The 21,320-nt window shown below is 31.3% G+C and overlaps 1 protein-coding gene across 1 annotated transcript in view; it reads right to left on the bottom strand.

Annotated features, from left to right (window-relative positions):
- Positions 1–482: 482 nt before the first annotated feature.
- Positions 483–21,320, bottom strand: part of LOC134680766 (multiple epidermal growth factor-like domains protein 10) — a 37,252-nt gene continuing 16,414 nt past the window's right edge. Inside the window, exons 5-15 of the mRNA XM_063539998.1 lie at positions 20,333–20,533; positions 19,497–19,679; positions 18,245–18,442; positions 14,735–14,875; positions 12,839–12,976; positions 8,845–8,988; positions 7,877–8,011; positions 6,518–6,655; positions 5,745–5,870; positions 1,310–1,346; positions 483–638 (exon numbers count right to left, since the gene is read on the bottom strand). Coding sequence (XP_063396068.1) covers positions 512–638; positions 1,310–1,346; positions 5,745–5,870; positions 6,518–6,655; positions 7,877–8,011; positions 8,845–8,988; positions 12,839–12,976; positions 14,735–14,875; positions 18,245–18,442; positions 19,497–19,679; positions 20,333–20,533 — 1,568 coding nt within the window. The 3' untranslated portion in view covers positions 483–511. The remainder of the gene's footprint in view (positions 639–1,309; positions 1,347–5,744; positions 5,871–6,517; positions 6,656–7,876; positions 8,012–8,844; positions 8,989–12,838; positions 12,977–14,734; positions 14,876–18,244; positions 18,443–19,496; positions 19,680–20,332; positions 20,534–21,320) is intronic.

Genomic DNA, 21,320 nt, shown 5'->3' with positions numbered 1-21,320 from the left:
TTGCTCCAAATAGGGAACTATATTTTCATATATTAATCGATGATAAATTCTCCCGGTTACCAGCTGATGGCCTCTAATAATACGAGGTTTCTTAATCAGCGGACTTTTTTATCCACATGCGTCCCAAGCAAAGAGCCTGCAGTAATTTCAGTGGTTACGACAGTTGCTGTGTTACATACTGTTTTTTTTCTTTCTATTTTTGTACGTTTATTAGGCCATTAGTTTTCTCGTTTAAATTGTTTACATTTGTCCTACAAGTGTATACCTTACTTTGCGGTATGGGCTCTGTTCATTATTGAAGGTCGTAAATGTACGGTGACTATAGTTTTTTAATTCCTGTGTCATTTTTTCACTTGTGGAGAGTTGTCTCATTGGCAATCATTTTTCTAAGCCTCATACAAAACAGTTGTAATTTGTCTGACATGAACCTACTATTGTATATTACACATGATGTAACGATATGAAATGCAGATTTTTTTACCCCAAATAAACAAATGGTATATTTCATCATCTATTGATTAATATATGAATTATTAATTTGATCATAGTCGCTTGACACAGTAATTGTTTCTTTCGTCAAATCCTGATATGTGGATAAACCTTCCATTTTCATAATGTCATCATAATGCTGCTCGTTACTACAATATAAAGAAGACAGGATTTATTGTTAATTGTTCTTGGGAAACTACATATACAATCTTACTAACATACAACACATAAAACTGTCTAGGGTGGAAGAAGGGCGAAAGATATCAGAGGGACAGTCAAACCCATAGATAGAAAATAAACTGACAACGTCATGTCTAAAAAAAGAAAAAGACACAGAAAATTAATAATACACAAGACACAAAATATAAAACTAAAAACTATGCAACACCACCAAAATTGAGGATGATCTCCAATGCTCCAGAAGGATAATCAGAGCCTGCTCCACATCTTTCACCTGTTGTGTTGCTTATGCTATTACACATCAGTTAAATAGTCTAAGTTTGCATGTTGTACGTTGTAAATATACAATCGTTGAAAGTCATTTTTCGATATCTATACGTGTACGTTTACATTTTAAAAAGTTATGACGGCTGTATGCATTTTTGAAGTATAAATGCAATCAATGTATACACATGTATGTACAATACATTTATATTATGAAACATGAAGTTCGTGTGTACAAATTTTAGAAACGAGAGGAAAAGCAAAACAAGAACAAAAATCTTATTGGTACTTGGAAATACGTTGTAGTATGTAAGTATAAATCAAATCGTGAATTTGAAATCGAATGCCTTTTAAACAGTTAATCAAATACACTTACCTATTTGAATTTGAATTGTCTATAGCTTGTCTACTTTCTATAAAAAAAAGTATTGTACAGAATTATGTTGGCAGAATGTTCAATAACAAAAAATATTAAGAAGTGCAAACATACTAGTAAGAGCTGTCGACCGTTGAATACAATTCGTCGTTTTATTTATTTATGCTATATCATCATGACATGTACACATGTGTACAAATTCATAATATATTCAGTTCCACTATTGCAAAATGCTTTAAGAATACTAGAACAAAAACATAACAAAACCAGAATGAGTTCATACTACACGGATGCCCTACTCGCACTATCATTTTACATGTTTAGTGAACCGTAAAATTAAGGTCAATACTTTATAATTAAAATTAGAAAGATCATATCGTTGGGAACATGTGAACTAAGTTTTATGTTGATTGGACTTCAACTTCATCAAAAACTACTTTGCCAAAAAACTTTAACCAAAATTTTAACCTGAGCTTAGCACTATCTTTTTCCTTGGTCAGTGAACCGTGCAATTGGGGTCAAAACTTTAATGATTTCTTTAATTTGGCGTTAAAATTAAAAAGATCATATCATAGGGAATATCAAAATTAGAAAGATCATATCATGGGAAACTTTAAAATTAGAAAGATCATATTATGGGGAATATCAAAATTAGAAAGATCATAATTATCATTGGGAACATTAAGATTAGAAAGATCATATCATGGGGAACATGTGTACTAAGTTTCAAGTTGATTGGACTTCAACTTCATCAAAAAGCCACCTTAACCAAAAACTTTAACCAAACTTTAACCTGAGCTTCCCACTATCTTTTTCTTTGTTCAGTGGACCGTGAAATTTGGATCAAAACTTTCATTTGGCATTAAAATTAAAAAGATCATATTATGGGGAACATTAAAATAAGAATGACCATACCATGGGAACATTAAAATTAGAAAGATCATATCATGGGGAACATGTGTACAAAGTTTCAAGTTCATTTGACTTCAACTTCATCAAAAACTACCTTGACCATAAACTTTAACAAAAACTTTAATCTGAGCTTCGCACTAACTTTTTCTCTGTTCAGTAGACCGTGAAATTGGGGTCAATACTTTAATATTGAATAACTTATATGAAAGATTATTTCTTAGGAAACATGTGTACTAAGTTTCAAGTTGATTGGACTTCAATTACATCAAAAACTACCTTGACCAAAAACTTTAACCAAAACATTAACCTTCGCACTTCTTTTTTCTTTGTTCAGTGGACCGTGAAACTTGGTTCAGAACTTCAATTTTGCATTAAAATTAGAAAGACCATACCATGGGGAACATGTGTACTAACTGAAAGTTTCAAGTTGATTGGGCTTCAACTTCATCTAAAACTACCTTGACCAAAAACTTTAACCTGAAGCTGGACGGACGGACGCACGGACGAACGAACGAACGAACGAACGGACGCACAGACCAGAATACCCTTCTACTACTGTAGGTGGGGCATAACAAAGGTGAGAGTGCCATGACTATTGTCAAATATAATTAAGAAACTATATATACATCTAACAAACAGACATATGCAGATACTCATTTTCAACAACTGTACCTGTACTTTGTTTATTAGTTTTATCCAACCATACTATGTATTGTATAAAATTGAGAATGGAAATGGGGAATGTGTCAAAGAGACAACAACCCGACCAAATAAAAAAAAAACAACAGCAGAAGGTCACCAACAGGTCTTCAATGTAGCGAGAAATTCCCGCACCCGGAGGCGTCCTTCGGCTCTTATAGTCTCGTTTGCTCGATCAATCTTTACAGTTTTAAACAAATAATGTGTACAGAATGAAATATGCAAGAAAGCAACACTTTATAAGATAAACTGAATTCACTAAAGGGCGAGTTTGGACTTTACATTTTTGTAGTTTCCTTTCTTATTTTCAAATTCATCGATGGAGAATTACAAAGTAAAGCTAGGTTTTATTTCTCCTCTACCATGTCTACGTTACACCTAAAGAAATTGCTTCATCATTTTCTGACAAATACCAAAAAATCCTTTTTTTTTTTTGCTTCATGTACATTGGGTTTATTTTGCGTGGAAATAAGTCTTTAATATTTATCTCGTGTTTATTCATCTATACATTATTTCATTTTTATAATTACAGTACAGCCTGTGACTTCCTCTTAGTAATGTCCACCCTCTGGCATGGTCAACATCCAATGGTGAATATTTATTGGGGTATTCAATCTTGAGATGTTGGCCATTTATTGGGGGGTCATAAATCATAGGTAGATTTTTTATCTAATTATGTTACCTGTTAAAATCAATCAGGGTTGAAGTTTTCAGCTGGTATGTTTCATTAAAATTTACCTGTACAGGTAACTTGGTTTCTTTTAAAATTGACATTTCACCTTTTTTGGAAAATGTAGAATAAAATATTGTTTTAGTCTGTTAATTTATTATATTTTTTTGGCTTTAATTTTAATGTTTTTTTATTTTTATTTTTGTATGTTTTGTTTCTTATTCTTTTAATTCCTTCTTAGTAAGAATCTTGAGTAGAAATGTCAAAAAGTTAAAGATAGAGTTATTGACTAGCATTTGAAATAAACAGACTTTTAATAATTGTTTTTTAAGTAAAAGGTTTATATAAATGTACATGATGTACATTATATTCAATTATTTGTTAACATTATTAAATGAGTTATTTACTATTAATAATAACTAATAATCATGCAAGTGATATTTTAAATTAAAAAAAAAAGGTAATTAAACAATTTGGTTTCTTAACAAAATAAGATGATCAATATCAATCCTTCTACAATAAATTTTGATAACATCTAATATTATTCTTGAAAACTAAAGTACCATTATATGGTTTAGGAAAAAACTAATTATGTTTATCTTAATTTTCTTCAAATCTCAAAACAAGAGTTGTGCACAATCAATCACTGAAAAGACTTATTTTCCAAATGTCCACCTAGTTATCATCAAATTTTGATAAATGTTCATTAAAATGCTAATCATAATGAAAAATGTTCTTATATGTCTGAATCAAGTGAATCTTATGAAAAGAAATTATCTTGAAACTTATGAAATATGTTATCTTCAGTTCGGTTAATTTCTTTCAAAATTTGTCTTCCAAAGATCAGGTGACACTTTAATGGTCTTTTAATTAAATCATTGTTTTTCAGTGTATTATATTGTCAATAGTGCAGGACTGGCATGATACATATTCTTGGTATACATTTACAAAGAATATTTCAATCAACTTAGGCCTTTTAGATAAAGTTAATAATTGCAGGGACTTGAATGAATTAAGACTTTTAAAGTCCTTAATAAAAAATGAATTTAAAGAAAATCTAAAAATATTTTTTTTTGATAAAAACTGTAAACTTAAATTGTGTCAATAGGTATAGAATTAATGGTCATAATTTAGAAATGAAAAATAGTGGACAAAATAAAATACCTAGAAAGGATAGAATGTGTAAACACCTGAACACAATGAAGAACACCTATTCCTTGATTGTAAAATTAACAAGACAACTTTGAAGAATCCATTTGAAAAATTTTTACCTTCTCATTATAATGTCTCTAACCCAAGAACAAAAGTAAAAGAAATGCTTAACCTCTAAAACATGGACCATGTTTAAAATATCAAATAACAATAAAAATATTATATAATATATTATTGGTTGTAATGAATATTTCTAATACTTATTATATTTTATTCAATAAAGACATAATGAATTGCCTAAATTTTATTTAGCGTATGAGTCCTAAAGACAATCTTTATCATTTGTTAAATAATATTGAATGCAGATCAGTCTATCTACAATAATAAACCATTTTGATTTTAGAAAATTAATTTTTGAAAAACACCTTGTCAATAGAAAAAGGCAGGCATTGTAAATGTTTGCAGTATATTTCAAAATGATATTCTTTTATTTTTTTACTACCAAAAAATAACTTAAATTGATCGAAAATTATTTAAAAGGTATAATATCAAAACTTATAGTCAGAGGACAATTATTTTTTAATTAAGCTGTATGTTCAACTAGTTTTATTATTTCAATTTATTTTTGAATTTCTTTTCATAATCACAGTTATTAAATTTGACAAACACATACATGTATATTTTACCTGAGACACCTGACCTGTAAGTTATATAATTTTAACACTTCAGTGCATTCAAGATTTCCCTTTATCCTTGACTAGTTTTTGAGGGATACCTTGTGTATTAAAAAAGCAACATGAGGTATGATGATGAACATATAGGGCCACCATGGTGAACATATTTTTTATGGCCACCATTAATAAGATAAAGTCACAGGTAGTACTGTACCTAATTATATATTTAAAAATGAGGACAAAATCTTTGTCAATTTCTTCAATATTTGCCATCATAGAAATCTCATTTAAATGTTTCTTTCTTAATTATTATATTCACTGCATGTACCTTTCGTTTTTAATATTCGTCTTCTCGCATTTTTGACCATCCAAATTATAAACAGAACAACACACATGCTTGCTAAACCGCCAACAAAGAACCCAAATCTAATTATTGCTGAAGATTCTGTTGAAACTGAAATCAAATATGGAAACACGAATCGATAAATATCTATGCTTAAAAAAAGATTCATAAAAATGTGATCTAGCAGTTTGTTTCCGTAGTAATAAAAAAAACGGTTGTAGTTAAAAAAAAAAAAGAATATTGCAGCCTTCGTAGTGGGTGTGTAATAACATCGGTCTTGTTTTTATTTTCATGTTCATTTGCCAATTTGATATTTTGCTGGACCTTTTTTTTCATGTCCAAGACCTAGAAATTACGTCCCAGAACATTTTTTTGGATACAATTAAATGGAAAAATAAGGTATAATGTGTATGATTTTTATTTGATCTCTTAATAGATAAATGTCAATATTTTCAATTGCATTTAAAAAATTGGGAATGTGTAGTGTATGCCTCTTTTGTAATATTTGGTGGCAAATGAATACATAGTGTGGCCATGAAAACACAGAAAGAAATGTTTTAACTAATGGAAATCGAATCTATGGATATACAATGATTTGCAATTGTATGACACAAACAATATCTTAATTATCAGAAGACTAGAAAAAAAAGAATTGTTAAATATTTATTTATATTAGAAATGATTTCAAGCTATTTTAAAGGTGATGTTTACTTTATCATGATAAACACAACTACAGAAAACGTCACAGTGTCAGTTACCTGGCATATCGCACTTGCGACCACGGTAGCCGTCGTTACAACCGATTCTGCAAATGCCTTCAAAAATATCACAAGACTGGTTGAAACAAGACTCACATAAGTAGGCACAATTATAACCAAAATAGCCAGGTACACATTCTGAAATAAATAAACTAAAAGTTAATACAATGTATATATACTGAACATTAATTTTATGATAACATCTATAACCACCGGTGATTAATGTTGGCCGGCTGCAGCTTTTCTGAAGAACTTTGTTTAACAAGTTGTCATTGTCATTCAAAGTTTTTTGCACATTATCAATGATTTAAAATGATTTGGTATGATTTGATCAACTATGTTATAAAAGGTGCTTAAACATTTTACTTATAATAACCAAGGTATTTTAAATCCCTACCATTGCAAGTTGAAATCCTATCTAATCTAATGTATATTTAGCATTTAACAATCGTTTGAAGAAACAACAAGCTTTAAGGTTAAATACTCATTACGATAGGTCAAAACTTACCGTATGGAATGTTTTTCATTTAGTATTTTGACACCGGGGTCACTATTTGTGGGGTGCTGGTGGAGGGGGACTACTTTTTGACACCTTAGGTGATCTCAAAAACTTCTGAGTTGTCATTGTATCCTTATCCATCAGGTAGATTTGGTGTGCTTCTAACCTTATTTGAAAATATGGTGCCATAATACGAAAATACTGAATTCCATGGCAAAAAGGGAAGTTTATAACAACTGAAAATAATCAAATCATATCAATCGACTGACCAAGACGCATTTTTTATTACCTTAGTATAGTTATTATCCAAAGAAATGGAGAGTTAAACCTGGTTTTAAACTGACACTTCTTTCTTTGATATTTTGAAAGGTCACACAAGGACGCCGGAATCCTTGTTTATGTCGTAAAGTTAAGTTTAACTTATCAATACATTCCATTGTGTTGCCCATGTTGTCAAGATATATGGTAGACATAACTGTATCTAGTTTACAGGTCTGACGAGATGTATATGCGTTCGACATAGAAACTATATTGGACATAGTTTTCTAACCTGAACGTGATATTAAGAAAAAAAGGAAGTTGTTTTCAATCTTTATTTATTTAAAGTAAGACTCATATAAAAATACTAACACGCCGGCAAAAATGGGAAAATACTAACACGCCAGCAAAAATCGGAGCACAAGTGCTTAACAATAATAAAATCTTTATAATAGTAATCTTATATAATCCTTTTAAAGGCGAAAAACACCTCCGGCATACAAGTTTATAAGTTTATTAAATTGAGAATTGAAATGGGGAATGTGTTTTTTAGAAATTCAAAAAACAACTTCAAATGTTTTTGGTTAAATGTTTTTGGTTACCTTGATCACATGAGTCACCTTTCCATCCCTTTTTACAGCCATCATCTGAACATTCACCGGTAAATATGTTGCATGGGTATTTAAGACAGTTACACATCTTATTACAATTAGTTCCAAAATGCCAAGCTTCGCACTCTATCGACCAGGTTTGAAATGAAAAACGCATGCATTAAACAATAATTATATATACAGCTGATATGTATATTATAACTACCAAATCAAAGAAAATTTAATATGTAATACTATATGTTTGTCGAAATTAAAAGAAAATGACATATAAATTATACTCAAACAAAACTCTTTTTTTTTCAAAAGCTGTCATGGTCACTCGTACATTGTACTACCCCAATTTAATGTAAAATTAAGAAGACGTGATATGATTGCAAAGGAGACAATCATCAACCAGATTTCAAACTACGAGGATAACACAAGTATAAATTACTGTAAATGTTTTAACAATAAGAAACTAATTTGTATGGATATGGGCAGCTTTAGAAAGCACCAACAAGACATTGTGAAACAATTTAATCGAGCAAACAACAGGTTTATAGCAAAATAAGTAAACAGTACCGACATGGATCAACGACAACCTTTGACTGTACAAATGGAGATATAACAAAACAAATTTAAGTGATTCAAAAACAATTATTAGGAATACTTTTTAAACAAATAATTTCTTTATGGTCACGTTCATAGTTGAGAATGCATTTAATCCACACTTTCACATTACCATGCACCGTGAAATCTTGGTAAAACCCTTAAATGTTTAACATTTAAAAACTTTTACGGCATAATGAATAAGTGTACGGAAGGATGGACATACAGGTGCACAGACACAGCAACAAAACAATAACAAAAAAAAGAAAAACAAACCATGATTTTGACTTGAATAAGTACATTATATGACTAGTTATAACATATGCATTGTTTTGGACTTGTTTATAGGTAGACACATTTGTCAAACTTACTTTCATTACAATATTTTCCGTAGACATAGCCAGGTTTACAAACACTGTCAATTTTGCAGACTCCATTTATATGATTACATTCATTAACTATACATCCATCACATGTTGCATTACAATTCCAACCAAAGTTCCCTTTACTACACTCTGCAACAGGAATTAAGATGTAAATATACATAGTGGCCTAATTTGTTTTTAAGACAAATACAATACACATGTCTTGCAATAAGTCCTTATTTTAGAGCGTACGATCTTATCTCAAGAAGAAGGGGTTCTTCTTCAATTCTTAATCTTAAAGTGAAAAGTTAAAATTTAAAACTTATAGTGTAATTAGCCGGGAAAATAGTCTGGCAGGTCGAACTTGTTACGACCTTAGTTGATCATAGTTGTGCTTATCCAGCATCAAGAATTACGCATATTAATCTCATACTATATATGTCTGGCAAAATAATATATTTTATGTTTCGCGAGTAGAATTATAAAACGAATATAAATCGTGACGAATATGTAAAACTGGCATCTTTTCTAATTTACAAATTTATTTTTTTGCAAATTCCCGAAATTAATTCGCCATGTACAATTTACTCGCAAAATAAACGAAACGATAATGAGGTATTCGCTAAAAAAAACTTGGTTTAAGGTATCATCATTACAAGAAATCGTCGCATCAAATTTATATACAAAACTCAATTTTCAACTTTTCAAAAGAGTCTCATCTTTACGTCGTTTTATTTGATATTTGTGTTATAAGGTCGATATGTCGCAGTAGTATATAATAGATTAAGCATCGAATTCACCTTTTTAAGCACACAATGTAATCCAAAATTTATTTATATGTTCATTTAAGGATGTACACCTCTGATGAGCAAACAATTTCTAGAATTAAACTTTTTTTCTTAACCTGATTTTTAGGTTTATAAGACTGTAACAAAACAATTGGTGAAGAAAAAATCATATGGTGGTGTGCTTCTTTTTTTGCTACGGCCCTTTGAAAATGCCCAATTTTGATGATTTTCTCACTTTTCGTCGATTTTTACCTATTTTTGGGCTATTATCGTGAAAAAAATCAAAGTTCCACAATTAAACTTTTTTTCATACTTTCCATAAAGATGAAGTGGACCAATCTGAATAAATTTAACTTACAAAAACTATAGGTAGGTGTTAATATAAGAAAGTTTTATCATATTTTGATGCTTTTTTGTGTAAAATTTACCATACTGCCAATATTGTATTTTTATGATTTTTCTCATTTTAAAGAACAAAATGCATATTAATTTGACTTTTTTGTTATAAATGATTGAAAAAATACATATCTAAGAAATTTGAAAAGACCAAAATGAGATGGGATGTATATTATTCTTGTAAAATCATTTTTTGTATCCCTCACCCATTTTCTCAAAATTTTGACTAAAAATACTGACTTGAATCGTCTTAAAATTTGAAAACTGGATTATTCAAAAACCGTTCATGGTAAATACACAATTTTTTCACAGAGTAATGTTTGATTATAATATTTTTAAAATTCATTGATATTTTCCACTTCTATCATATGTTTTGGAAATAATTTAAGAACGAGATTTCAACGAGACTGAACGAGACTGAAAAGTCAGAAGAATACATCCTTAACGAACACAAAACATTAAACGAAAGCTTCTTAATCAAGCTAAGGTATTTCAAAACATAACAACCTAATCCATCAACAAAGGGTATAAAAATACCATTTTCCCGCGTTTTGGTCAGTGTAGGACGTAAATGTTGCTTTTTTTTTTTTTTATCTGTAATCGGTATTTTTTGGTGGGCCGATATTTCACTGTCCAATCAGGGGAGGGTTTGTTGGCCTATATCAGGCGGTATGTGTGGAAGTATCACTTTCTAGCCGTCATTTGTCAGAGTAAACTAAGAGAACGACCAATTATCCTAAAAGAATATTATGATTCCCAAATTGTCGAAAAAAAATCTTTTAAAACCTGATTTTGCTTATAAAGTTTTAGATGTGAACAAAATCGAAATTATTTGATTGATAGCGTTGAAAAAGTTTGTTGTGTCTCAGACAAAAACAAGTAACCCCCCTTTGAAGTTAAATGGATACTCCACGTCTAGAACAAAATACAAAATCAACACGGGATTGCTGTCCGATACGTAGTAAGTAAGAATTGACGAATTCATGATTGTCAGTTACAAATATATCTATGCTTCTGTCATTGTACGATGTAGATGATAGTAGTTTGCTGTTAGTGGCAGAAAAGGATATCAATTTGTTTGTATCTTGTCTACAGATATTACTAATAATTCTCGTCACAGCTGCAAATCGGTTATTGAAATTAAAACCATCGAAGATAAAAAAAAAATTAAAACTAATTCACTGCAGTTAATTCAGTACTGCTCAGACAATTTCCTTTTTGTCATTTCAGATTTCATCAGAAGATTTTAAGACAGTTTAGAATTAAGATGATATCTATAGTCTAATTGCATCTACTAAACAGTCTGACCATTGATAAAACGGACCTTAACCGACTGACAGAAAATTCCCCGAACAGTACTAATAGCTATCAAAGGTAACAGGATTATTACTTAGTACGCCAGACGCGCGTTTCGTTTCCTTTTTGATGAGTTTTGTTTTTGATTTTGCCATGTGATTATGGCTTTCCGGTTGGATTTTCCTCTAGGTATAGTATTTTTGTGATTACGTTTTTTCGTCTAAATGAGACTCATCAGTGACGCTCATACTATATTTACCTCATAAAAAAATTTGAAAAATGACTGAAAGACTAACTTTTTTTGTCTTTATTAATTTACCTACACCATGGCCAGGAATGCTCAAACCCTAAAATATGAAGCCTAAAATATGAAAGCAAAAACAATGTAATTTTTTTAATAATTTTACATGACGGGGATATAAAATTGAGAATGGAAATGGGGAATGTGTCAAAGAGACAACAACCCGACCAAATAAAAAACAACAACAGAAGGTCACCAACAGGTCTTCACTGTAGCGAGAAATTCCCGCACCCGGAGGCGTCCTTCAGCTTCTAAATATTCTATGATCTAATTATGTTGAGCAACAAATTGTTAAATATCATGTAAGCCCGTCGCACTGACTACTGTGTTGATAATATCATCGGGGATTGAGAAACCGTCAACAAAAAATGATATCAAATTAGTACAAAAAAATAGAATAAGCAGTTGAATAATTTCGCACGACTATTTCGCTTTTCTATGTTAGCATTCACAAACCATCAATACCCCAAAATGAATAATATCTCATCTTAAATATTTAAAAGCTGACCCTAAGTTAACTTAATAGTGCAGCGAACAATAACAGTAAATTCAGAAATAACTGCGAGGTTTTTATTATTACAAAAAATGAAAAAAGGTTCCTGGTTCGATTCCCGTTTGGGATGAAGATTTCAGGAACTCAATTTTCGGCTCTCCCTTGACACCATTTGCGAGTATGATCTTGAGGAAACGACGATAGTCCGTCGGACGGGGACGATAAATGGCTGGCCCGTGTTAAGAGAGAGCCATATCTCTTGCACGTTAAAGACACCCTTGTAGATTTCGAAAAAGAGTAGGCTAATGCCGCTACAAGGCAGCACTCGCACCCGCAAAGAGGAAAGGGATTAATATAAGTTGTAAAACTTGTTTCCCAATCCACTATAAATAAATATGTTTAAACTAAACTAAGTTGTAAACGCAACAATTTTAACTCGCATTTTGAAATATTTTATATGATTTTTTTCTCAGGATTTTTCTCAAAACCGTAAAAGTTAAAATCGAATAGAAGTCTAAACTGATAACTGACAAAATCGCAATAATAAATGCACGCAATAATTTCTGAATTTACAGTAATTGTTCGCTGCATTGAGATAAATAATGGTCAGATAAGGTACTGCTTGACATTGTGGTGCACCGTCTCATTTACAAATGCTCCTGACAATGTATGGGAATATTGTGATATAGTATTAAGTGTTTTTGAGAAGAAGAAAAATATTCAAACCTTTTGAGCAGTTTAATCCTTCCCATCCTTTCAGACAGCCTGATTTACATTGTCCCGTCACATGATCACAAGGTGATGATAAACAGTTAACTGAGCAGTCACGTAGACACTGACCACCGAATTTATCTTCATCACAGGCTGTTTGATAAAATGAGAAGTTAACATTTAGAATAATTTGTTTGATACTGTCAGTGCCAATGCAACATTGCAAATAACCAATTTATTTTGTAGTCATCAAGTCTATACTCATTCGAATGCAAGATCAATATTCTTACAACAGATTTAAAATTTAAATGCACGAAATAAGGTGAAAGTATGAGTATTTGAAAAATCGAAGCAAAGGGACAGGAAATCACTTTAAAACTGTTTTAGCATAGATGCACAGATCGGGTATTTGTCGTTTTGGTCTTAAATAAAAACAATTAACAGAAGTCGCAGTGATCTGGTAGCACTCAAGCATTGGTCCAGTTAATCTACACCACATATAAAACAGGTTAGCGTAAATTGGGAAATGAGCGGATGTTAGTCGAGCACAGGTCAAGATGATTGATTATATTTATGTGCATTCCGACCACACTCAATCTCTATACGATTCTTTCCTGATCAATTCGACCGCTTGCCGACGAATCCCCAATATCTTCGTGAGTGACGACTTCTCGATCCTTACTCAAACGATTTTCGGATGTCAAAAATTCTCAGGTAGAAAGGCAGATCGATAACGAGCAAGGAAGACTACCCCGAACATATTGTCGATTGAGTCAGACCAGTTTCTCGATCACTCAGTATGTTTTGATCGGGCTTGATCTGATCGGCAGTGTAAATATAGCTTTAAATTGACATAAATGACGAAATATGTTTTTGAAAACAATGTACATAATTTGACAAACATACATGTACGAAATGGAAAAAAAGAGACATTTTTTTAATCATCATTATTATCATCAGAAATGAATTAAAAAGAAATAGTATAACATCTACTATGTAATAGATACAATTATATTTTTTAAAAAGATTAAAAAAAATGTGGTATTAATCACAAACCAAAGGCATAGTAGGTAGTATATATCACCGAAGCAAGCTAAAAAATACCCCGAAATAAAAACGGTGAATCAATGCAATTTAGAAAAATAAGGCATGAGAGTTAAGAACAAACCTTTAAACGAATACACAATCTGACAAAAAAGCATCACAAGATTATCATTAAATTTTGAACTTGCAACTTTAACATATCAATAGTTTGCTTAGTTAGCAAAATAGTTTTATTAAACAGAAAAGACAATAACTGTATTTCAAACGTTTAAATTTGATAATTTATATTTTTGTAGTTATTTAATTTGCTTCATTGTATCATAAATAGTTTTGAAAACCTACTTTACAAAGCCGTACCTTGTATTTTTTTGTTATATTGTGTGAACTCTGTTTACTAAACATATTCAATAATGATAAGCTGTGTTTTCTTTTGAAATAAAAGAACGACGAAGACACCAAAGGGACATAGAACTCATAAGTCGAAAATAAAACCGATAACGGCGCCATAGCATAAATCAATATGTCAAAAACAAACAAAAGTACACAAAACATAACACAGAAAACTAAAGTCTGGGCAACAATTACCCAACAAAATCTTTTTTTATATGTTTGTACATATTCAGTGATAAGTCCAATACGGTTTGTCATATTCGAGTAAAATAGACCAGTTTTGAGGTTACTACAATGGAAATACTTGTATAAACATCGTCATCGAAACAGATGTTCCATAACTATATTTGTATGTGTGTGTACTTGGGAGCTGTTTGTTAGGAAGTCTCTTGATTGAAGCGGTTCTAGTTTATCATTAATGGTATATTCAATTCTCCAAAAAATGATATAAAGATGACAAACATAATATATGAGTACCTTGGTCACATTTTTCACCAACCCAACCATCTGAACATCCCAATAAACAATTTCCACTGACTAAATCACACTGTCCTTGTCCCAAACAGTTTTCTGAACAAACATGCTCACACTTGTCTCCGTATCGTCTATATGGACATCCTAAAAACAATGCAAAATGTTAACAATTGTCAGAAGCAAAACATTATTGTATAATACCATTTAGAGTAGTGCATATGCTTGCAAATCTTATCAGATTAAACAAAAAGCATATTTTTTTCTCTCTCTTTATTTATATATACACGTTACTGAAATTGTCTCAATTCGTTTGATGTATCACAGCTTTGAAAAAAATCTATAAAATTTAGAAGTCGCCGGAAAAAAAATCGATATATGACCGCACAAACAATTAATGGTATGCATGGATAGACGAATTAATATATTTTGTTACATGTGTCTTATTTCTGGCTGTTCAGAATGGTGATGGGGTACACATAACGATGATACAAAAAAGGGAGAAATGATATGATTGCCAATGAGATAATGGCAAACGATGAGGATACAAAAATCAGAGGAACCTGTATGGGCTCCAACAATGAGAAAATATCATACTGTAAAAATATCGGCTAAAATATTGTCATAAACCTTTCACAGCAGGTGTACGAATTTTGGTGTTACCATGTAAAAACGTAATTAATGTGGTGTCTTCTAGCTTTTCCTACCTTTTTATTTTACTATTCTAGTTATTCCGACATTGAAAGTTCTGGAAAAAACACTAGAGGTTTTATTGCAACATATGTTGTTTTAGTCACTAGTGAAAAAAAGATTGCAGGTAAATTTACCTGTTGAAATTGAATTAAAATCTATGTACAAAACAAACGTATTATTTTGTTTAGGAAACATGTATCAAGTGTTATAACTAAGTGTAACTAATATGAAACATTCAAAAACGGAAAGTCCCACATCAAATGTGACCAAATCAAAAGCTCAAACACATCAAACGAACGAAAACTAACTGTCCTGACTTGGTACAGGCATTTTCTTATGAAGAAAATGGAAGTCTTAACCTGGTTTTATAGCTAGCTTAACCTCTCACTTGTGTGACAATCGCATCAAATTCCATTAAATTAACAACCATGCGTGAACAAATCAAACATACATCATAAATAAAAATGTTAAAAAAAATATGGGTATAGCAGTCATCGTTGTGTTTATTCGTATTCACTATACATACAAACAAATATGTAACAAAGAATTACAAAAAGGCATATCCAATAACAACCTCATTCATTGCTTTTTTTAATCATACGATTGTATTTATCTATGTTAAATTCAACCATAAATATTGAACAATTTTGAGTACTGGGATCGAATCTCTACCCTGACATGGTTAAGTTATCATTAACTCAGACGTAGAGTTGCAAAATAATAGTGACCAGAATGTTCAAGTTCTTCAAAGAATTAATTATTCTCATTATTTGAATAACGTATGATTTACAACTAAAAAATTAGGCAACCAGAACTTACTACACCATACCTACAGGTTCTGCATACAGTCGTGGAGACAGATGTTATTGGAAATGCTCTACCCGTAACTGCCCTGCCACCATCAACACAGACAACAACATACTAAACAAAGTAGTAGCTTCATGTAACTACAATCACCACTTAGACAGAATGCAACTAAGAGTAGACGAGGTACTATGTTGGTTCATTGCTGAAGGCCGTATGTAGACATATATAGTTGTGATTTGGTGTGTCATTTTGTCTATTAAGGATAGTGTCTCATTAGCAATCAGTTAACAGTCAGACCATTGCGCTGTCAGTTAACTTTCGATCTATGAGTTTATCTGTCCCTCTGGTATCGTTCACCCCCTTTTGATTAAGAATATTTTTTTTGTACTAGTTTGTTTGTTCAATTTAGTGCAGTATATTACCGTGTTGACTTCATGTTCTATTTAAATGTCAATTTAGACAAGTTTACTTTTCGGTGCCTTGCTGCAACAAGTATGTTTTGACACTCAAAATTTAGGGCTGTGTTTCAAGGAATATTTACTACAATTCTAATATATCTGTAAATTTAAATTTTTACTTGTATATTAATGTTTTCACCTATAAGTAGATAATTTTAATAACTTGTGAAAAGCAATGTGCCTATAAATTCATATTGACGTGCTTGTGAATATTATTTACACAAAATGTTTGATTATTAGTTGCATACATGAATGGCATTTGGGATTGGATGGATAGTTTATTCTACATCTTCTTAAGTTTATTTATAGTACGAGTTCAAAAGGTTTCATGGTTACAATGCAGTATAGTTAGTACATCCGGAATTTAGTGGAAGTCCTTTTTTTTTATCAAATATTATGTTATAAGATAATGCCCCGTGTTAAAGGTCACACTTGAAGTTGCATATTTCAATGACATTAGGTCGAAGATAGATAGATATAGTTGTCGTATTGGCAATCATATAGTATGATGATACTTCACATATGTTTGTTAGGTTGCTGTCTTATTGACATATATTTATTATTTAACAGAAATAACAAACTGTATAGTATTTTTTTTGTATTGAATAATTCAATTAGAAAGTTACCGTTTTTATTCTAGCTATTTCTACAATTTCACAAATTAAGTTAACTTCTTCCAGCAACGACCAAACATTCCAGATTGTGATTATTTGTTTTTCTCTTCTCTTCTTTCTTTTCTCGTGTAATAAAAATCCTTAATCTGGACAAACATTATCGTCATAATGCTGTCGAACGTTGCTAACGTCGATGTATTTGCGGGAAAAAACGCACTTTAGCGTATCAAATCATCGTACTTTAGCGTAGGCCACCGCACTTAAGCAGACCATCGCATTTTAGCGTCCCTATCGCACTTTCGAGTCCTACATATAAGTGTAGAAAATGCCAGAATATCCATTTGTAATTGTTAAAGCAGAGTTTGTCTTAAGAGCGCTGTTTGATGCAGTATAAAGTTTTCTATACTTGAGATGTATTCTCATATTAAATTACCATGAAACACATTTATATTGGAATTGTGTTTTGCGAACCTTTTTAGTCCGAATCTATAAACTTATATATATACGTTATGTCAAACTACACGTGTAGGTCATATCTTGATCTGGCTCGTAGATTAATAGTGTTTTCTGTATATTTTACTTTCGTGCAAATTATGACAGTATATGTTAAGTATTTCTTCGTTATATACATTTGCGCTGCTCGTTTTCTCCTCTGAATTTTTCCGTCATTGGGGGGCCTTTAATAGCTGACTATACGCTATGATTTTGTTCATTGTGGAAGGCCAAACATTCTTAGTTGTTTTGCTCACTTTGACTTTCAAGAAATGCTGCAAATCCATGATAAAATGTCAATCAAAGAGTATTATAAGCAAATGTACTAAAACTATATTTCTATAAAAGCTATTTGTCAAATTGTTGACACTAGTTTTTTATAAACACACACTTTAGAAAATGTAGTAATGTTATACAGATAGATACATTGTAGGGCATATGAAGACACTTACCACCGATTTCTATTTCACACAATTCGATCATATTATTTCCACTTAAAGTTGGTGGTACATACGTCAAATATTTGCAAACAGCAAAAGTAATTATGTCGGTGTCCAACCGTAGTCCACTGTACAATAAAATGCCATCATTCCACTTGTCAGTAGTATTAGAGCAATAGACAGCATTTCCATCGTCAGCAATTGTTTTATCTATGAAAGACAAAAAGCAAAAAAATACTATAACATTTTGTTAATTTTTCTTTTAGTAGTTTGTTTTCTAGTAGTTTGCAATTATGATAACCACAAATTGGTCGTATATAGTCCGTCTACAATTTCGATGTTAGTGTACTGCAACATCAATGGCAAATTTAAGGCAGATGGCCAATATCGTACTAACACATATCATGACGCTACAGTCTTTATAGACTGATCCCAAACCCGAAGTTTAATCGGTAGTCTGTTGTTAAACTTGGTTCTTATTACTTTTTTGCAAACATCAGGTCGTTGGTATTTTCTTATAATTTGTTCAAAACGTTTTCAAAATGAGGTCTCAAAGAGCTCACAATAGCATGCGGAATTAATTCTGTTCATTGTTGAAGGTTGTACGGTGACAGTTACTTTTTTCACTTTTTTTCTCTTTTGGGTTGAATAGAAGGGTTGCTTTTTATCATATCACATCTCCTAATTATTATATTACAGAAGCAGTCATTTGTTTAAGGAATACGATTGTGAGTTAACCATTTTCCTGGGTTGGTTTTTATTGTACATTAATATGTACTAATTTGTTGTCCTACTGGTCAATGTTAGAAACTGGAAGCTTGAGCTAAAGAAAAAATATGATAAACCTTTATATAAATGTGCCTGTTCCAAGGCTTGACCTGTGGTAACCATTATTTAATGCAATCATTATAATAATAATGTCTTTGTCAATTTTAAAATGTTGTTTTATTGATAGATCTTTGATTGTTGGTGTTCAATTTATTCTCAACTTTTATAGATTAGATTTTCGTTTGGTTACTGATCATATTGATATATACAAATATATATCCTCTGATGCCAATCTATCCAAAAATGACTATTTATTCAAGAAAAATAAAAAGCTGTAGACACCTACAATCTAGCTATAGTGTCACAGAAAAATTTCACTGTTTCAAATCAATAGCCAAAAACAAAAGCTTCATAGAAAGAGAAAGAATTACAAGCTTGATGGGTACATTTTTGTTCATATTATATTCTTCAGAATAACTTATCGAAATCTGCTCACCTCTTCCAAAAACAATATGCACTAGAGTTAAAGCACTTAAAGATTCAAATTCAACCTGTAAGTAGGAACTGGATGCAGTAGAAGAAAAAATAATACACGTTGATATGAGTCCATCGATTGAAAGTCCTGCATTACTTTGACCAACAGGAAGTATGTTTGCTGTTTGATTATAGGCTAAATTATCTGTAAAGTAAATAAGTGTATAATTATGTTTACAAATATAGATTTAGTAAATTCCTTTGCCACATATTGAAAAAAAAAAGATAATCAAATAATTAATTATATGAAAACCAATGATATAAGAGCTTACACAGTTAACGATGTATGTGCTAAAAAGAAACTAAAATAGTCATGACTTATAACATGTATAATACAGAATAATATCCCAAAAATTAAACATGAAAAGCCAAGGCAATAAGTTGTTTCTTTTTTGCCCATCAGAGAAGGCAGTACTTCTCTATTCGGTTTTGCTTTGGCAAATGAAATGTTATTTACTCGTTGACTCATATCGGGTGGTTTATTTAGGTTGAAGGAGGAAAGTATATATAACAATCACCATATAACATATGAACAACAACTAAAACATCGCTTTAACATGAAGATGCATTGCAATATTTTATTCGTAACATGTAAAAATGTAAAAAAAAAATATTGATTTTCTGACAAATACCAAAAAAGTACCAGTTTTGTAGCACCACATACATATTTCGACAATAAATGACTCTTCGGTGATGCTCGCGGCCAAAATATTTAAAAATGTAAAGCTTTTAAAAAGATAAAGAGATGTAAATCAAAAAGGACAAAAAGAATAACAAAAGCCATGCAACTATACCTACATTTATTACAGTATTGTCCGGCTCGTCCAAGTACACACCCTTCATAGCAAACACCTGTATTTTTATAACAATTTCTATTCATACAGTTTGTAGAGTCACATCCCCAAACACAGCTCCCATTTGCAGGATTACAATGTTGGTCAATACAAGTCGGTGGACATGGTACTGTACAGTTTTTTCCCCAGAAACCTTTCCAACATCCTAAAACACGTTTATACAATATAATTTCTCATGTTCAGTGTGAAAAAGTATAACAAAAACTCCTTTATATAGCATGTATTCATTTCTGAAATGAAGACATTCAAGACACAATTATAGAACTTCTCCAAAAATCCGTTCACTAATTTTAGTTTGCTGCAACCAAATGTTATAAAACTTCATTACAATGATTATTACCACATAACAAAGATTACGTTCGAAATTGGGGCTCTAACTTTAACGTTTATGAGTTATGCCCCATTGATAAACATAAACATTGCTGAATTTTTCGTTTCCACTTTTCAGCTCTTGTTTGCCTCAACAAAATGTTATGATGGATGCAACTTATGTACAATGCCTTTTACAAGAAAAAACACAGTTCAATTTCGATATGGGGTGGCGTCTATTTTTGCCTCGGTTACACTTCACCGGATAGCACGAACGGATGCCTAACGGATAACTTTTTGTCAATACGTTCATGTCCATCAGACGTCCGTTTTTATCCGTTAGACGTCCTTTTATATCCGTTGCATGTACTTTTAGCGTACGTTTTATCCGTCGACGTCCGTTCTGTCCGTTAGAAATTTTTGATAAATTGTCCGTTGAAAGTCCACTAGGCGTCCGTTTTGTATTGAAAATGCCTGTACCAAGTCAGGAAAATGACAGTTCTTGTCCATTCGTTTTTTATGCGTTTTGTTTTTTGATTTTGATTATGGACTTTCCGAATTGATTAGGCTCTAAGTTCAGTATTTTTGTGATTTTAATTTTTTGTACGGTACTCTTTCGTTTA

The sequence above is a fragment of the Mytilus trossulus genome, chromosome 1, assembly GCF_036588685.1.
Source record: "Mytilus trossulus isolate FHL-02 chromosome 1, PNRI_Mtr1.1.1.hap1, whole genome shotgun sequence".
Classification (NCBI taxonomy): domain Eukaryota; kingdom Metazoa; phylum Mollusca; class Bivalvia; order Mytilida; family Mytilidae; genus Mytilus; species Mytilus trossulus.
Note: the sequence above shows the minus strand (reverse complement) of the source record. Positions and strands in the feature narration are given on the sequence as shown.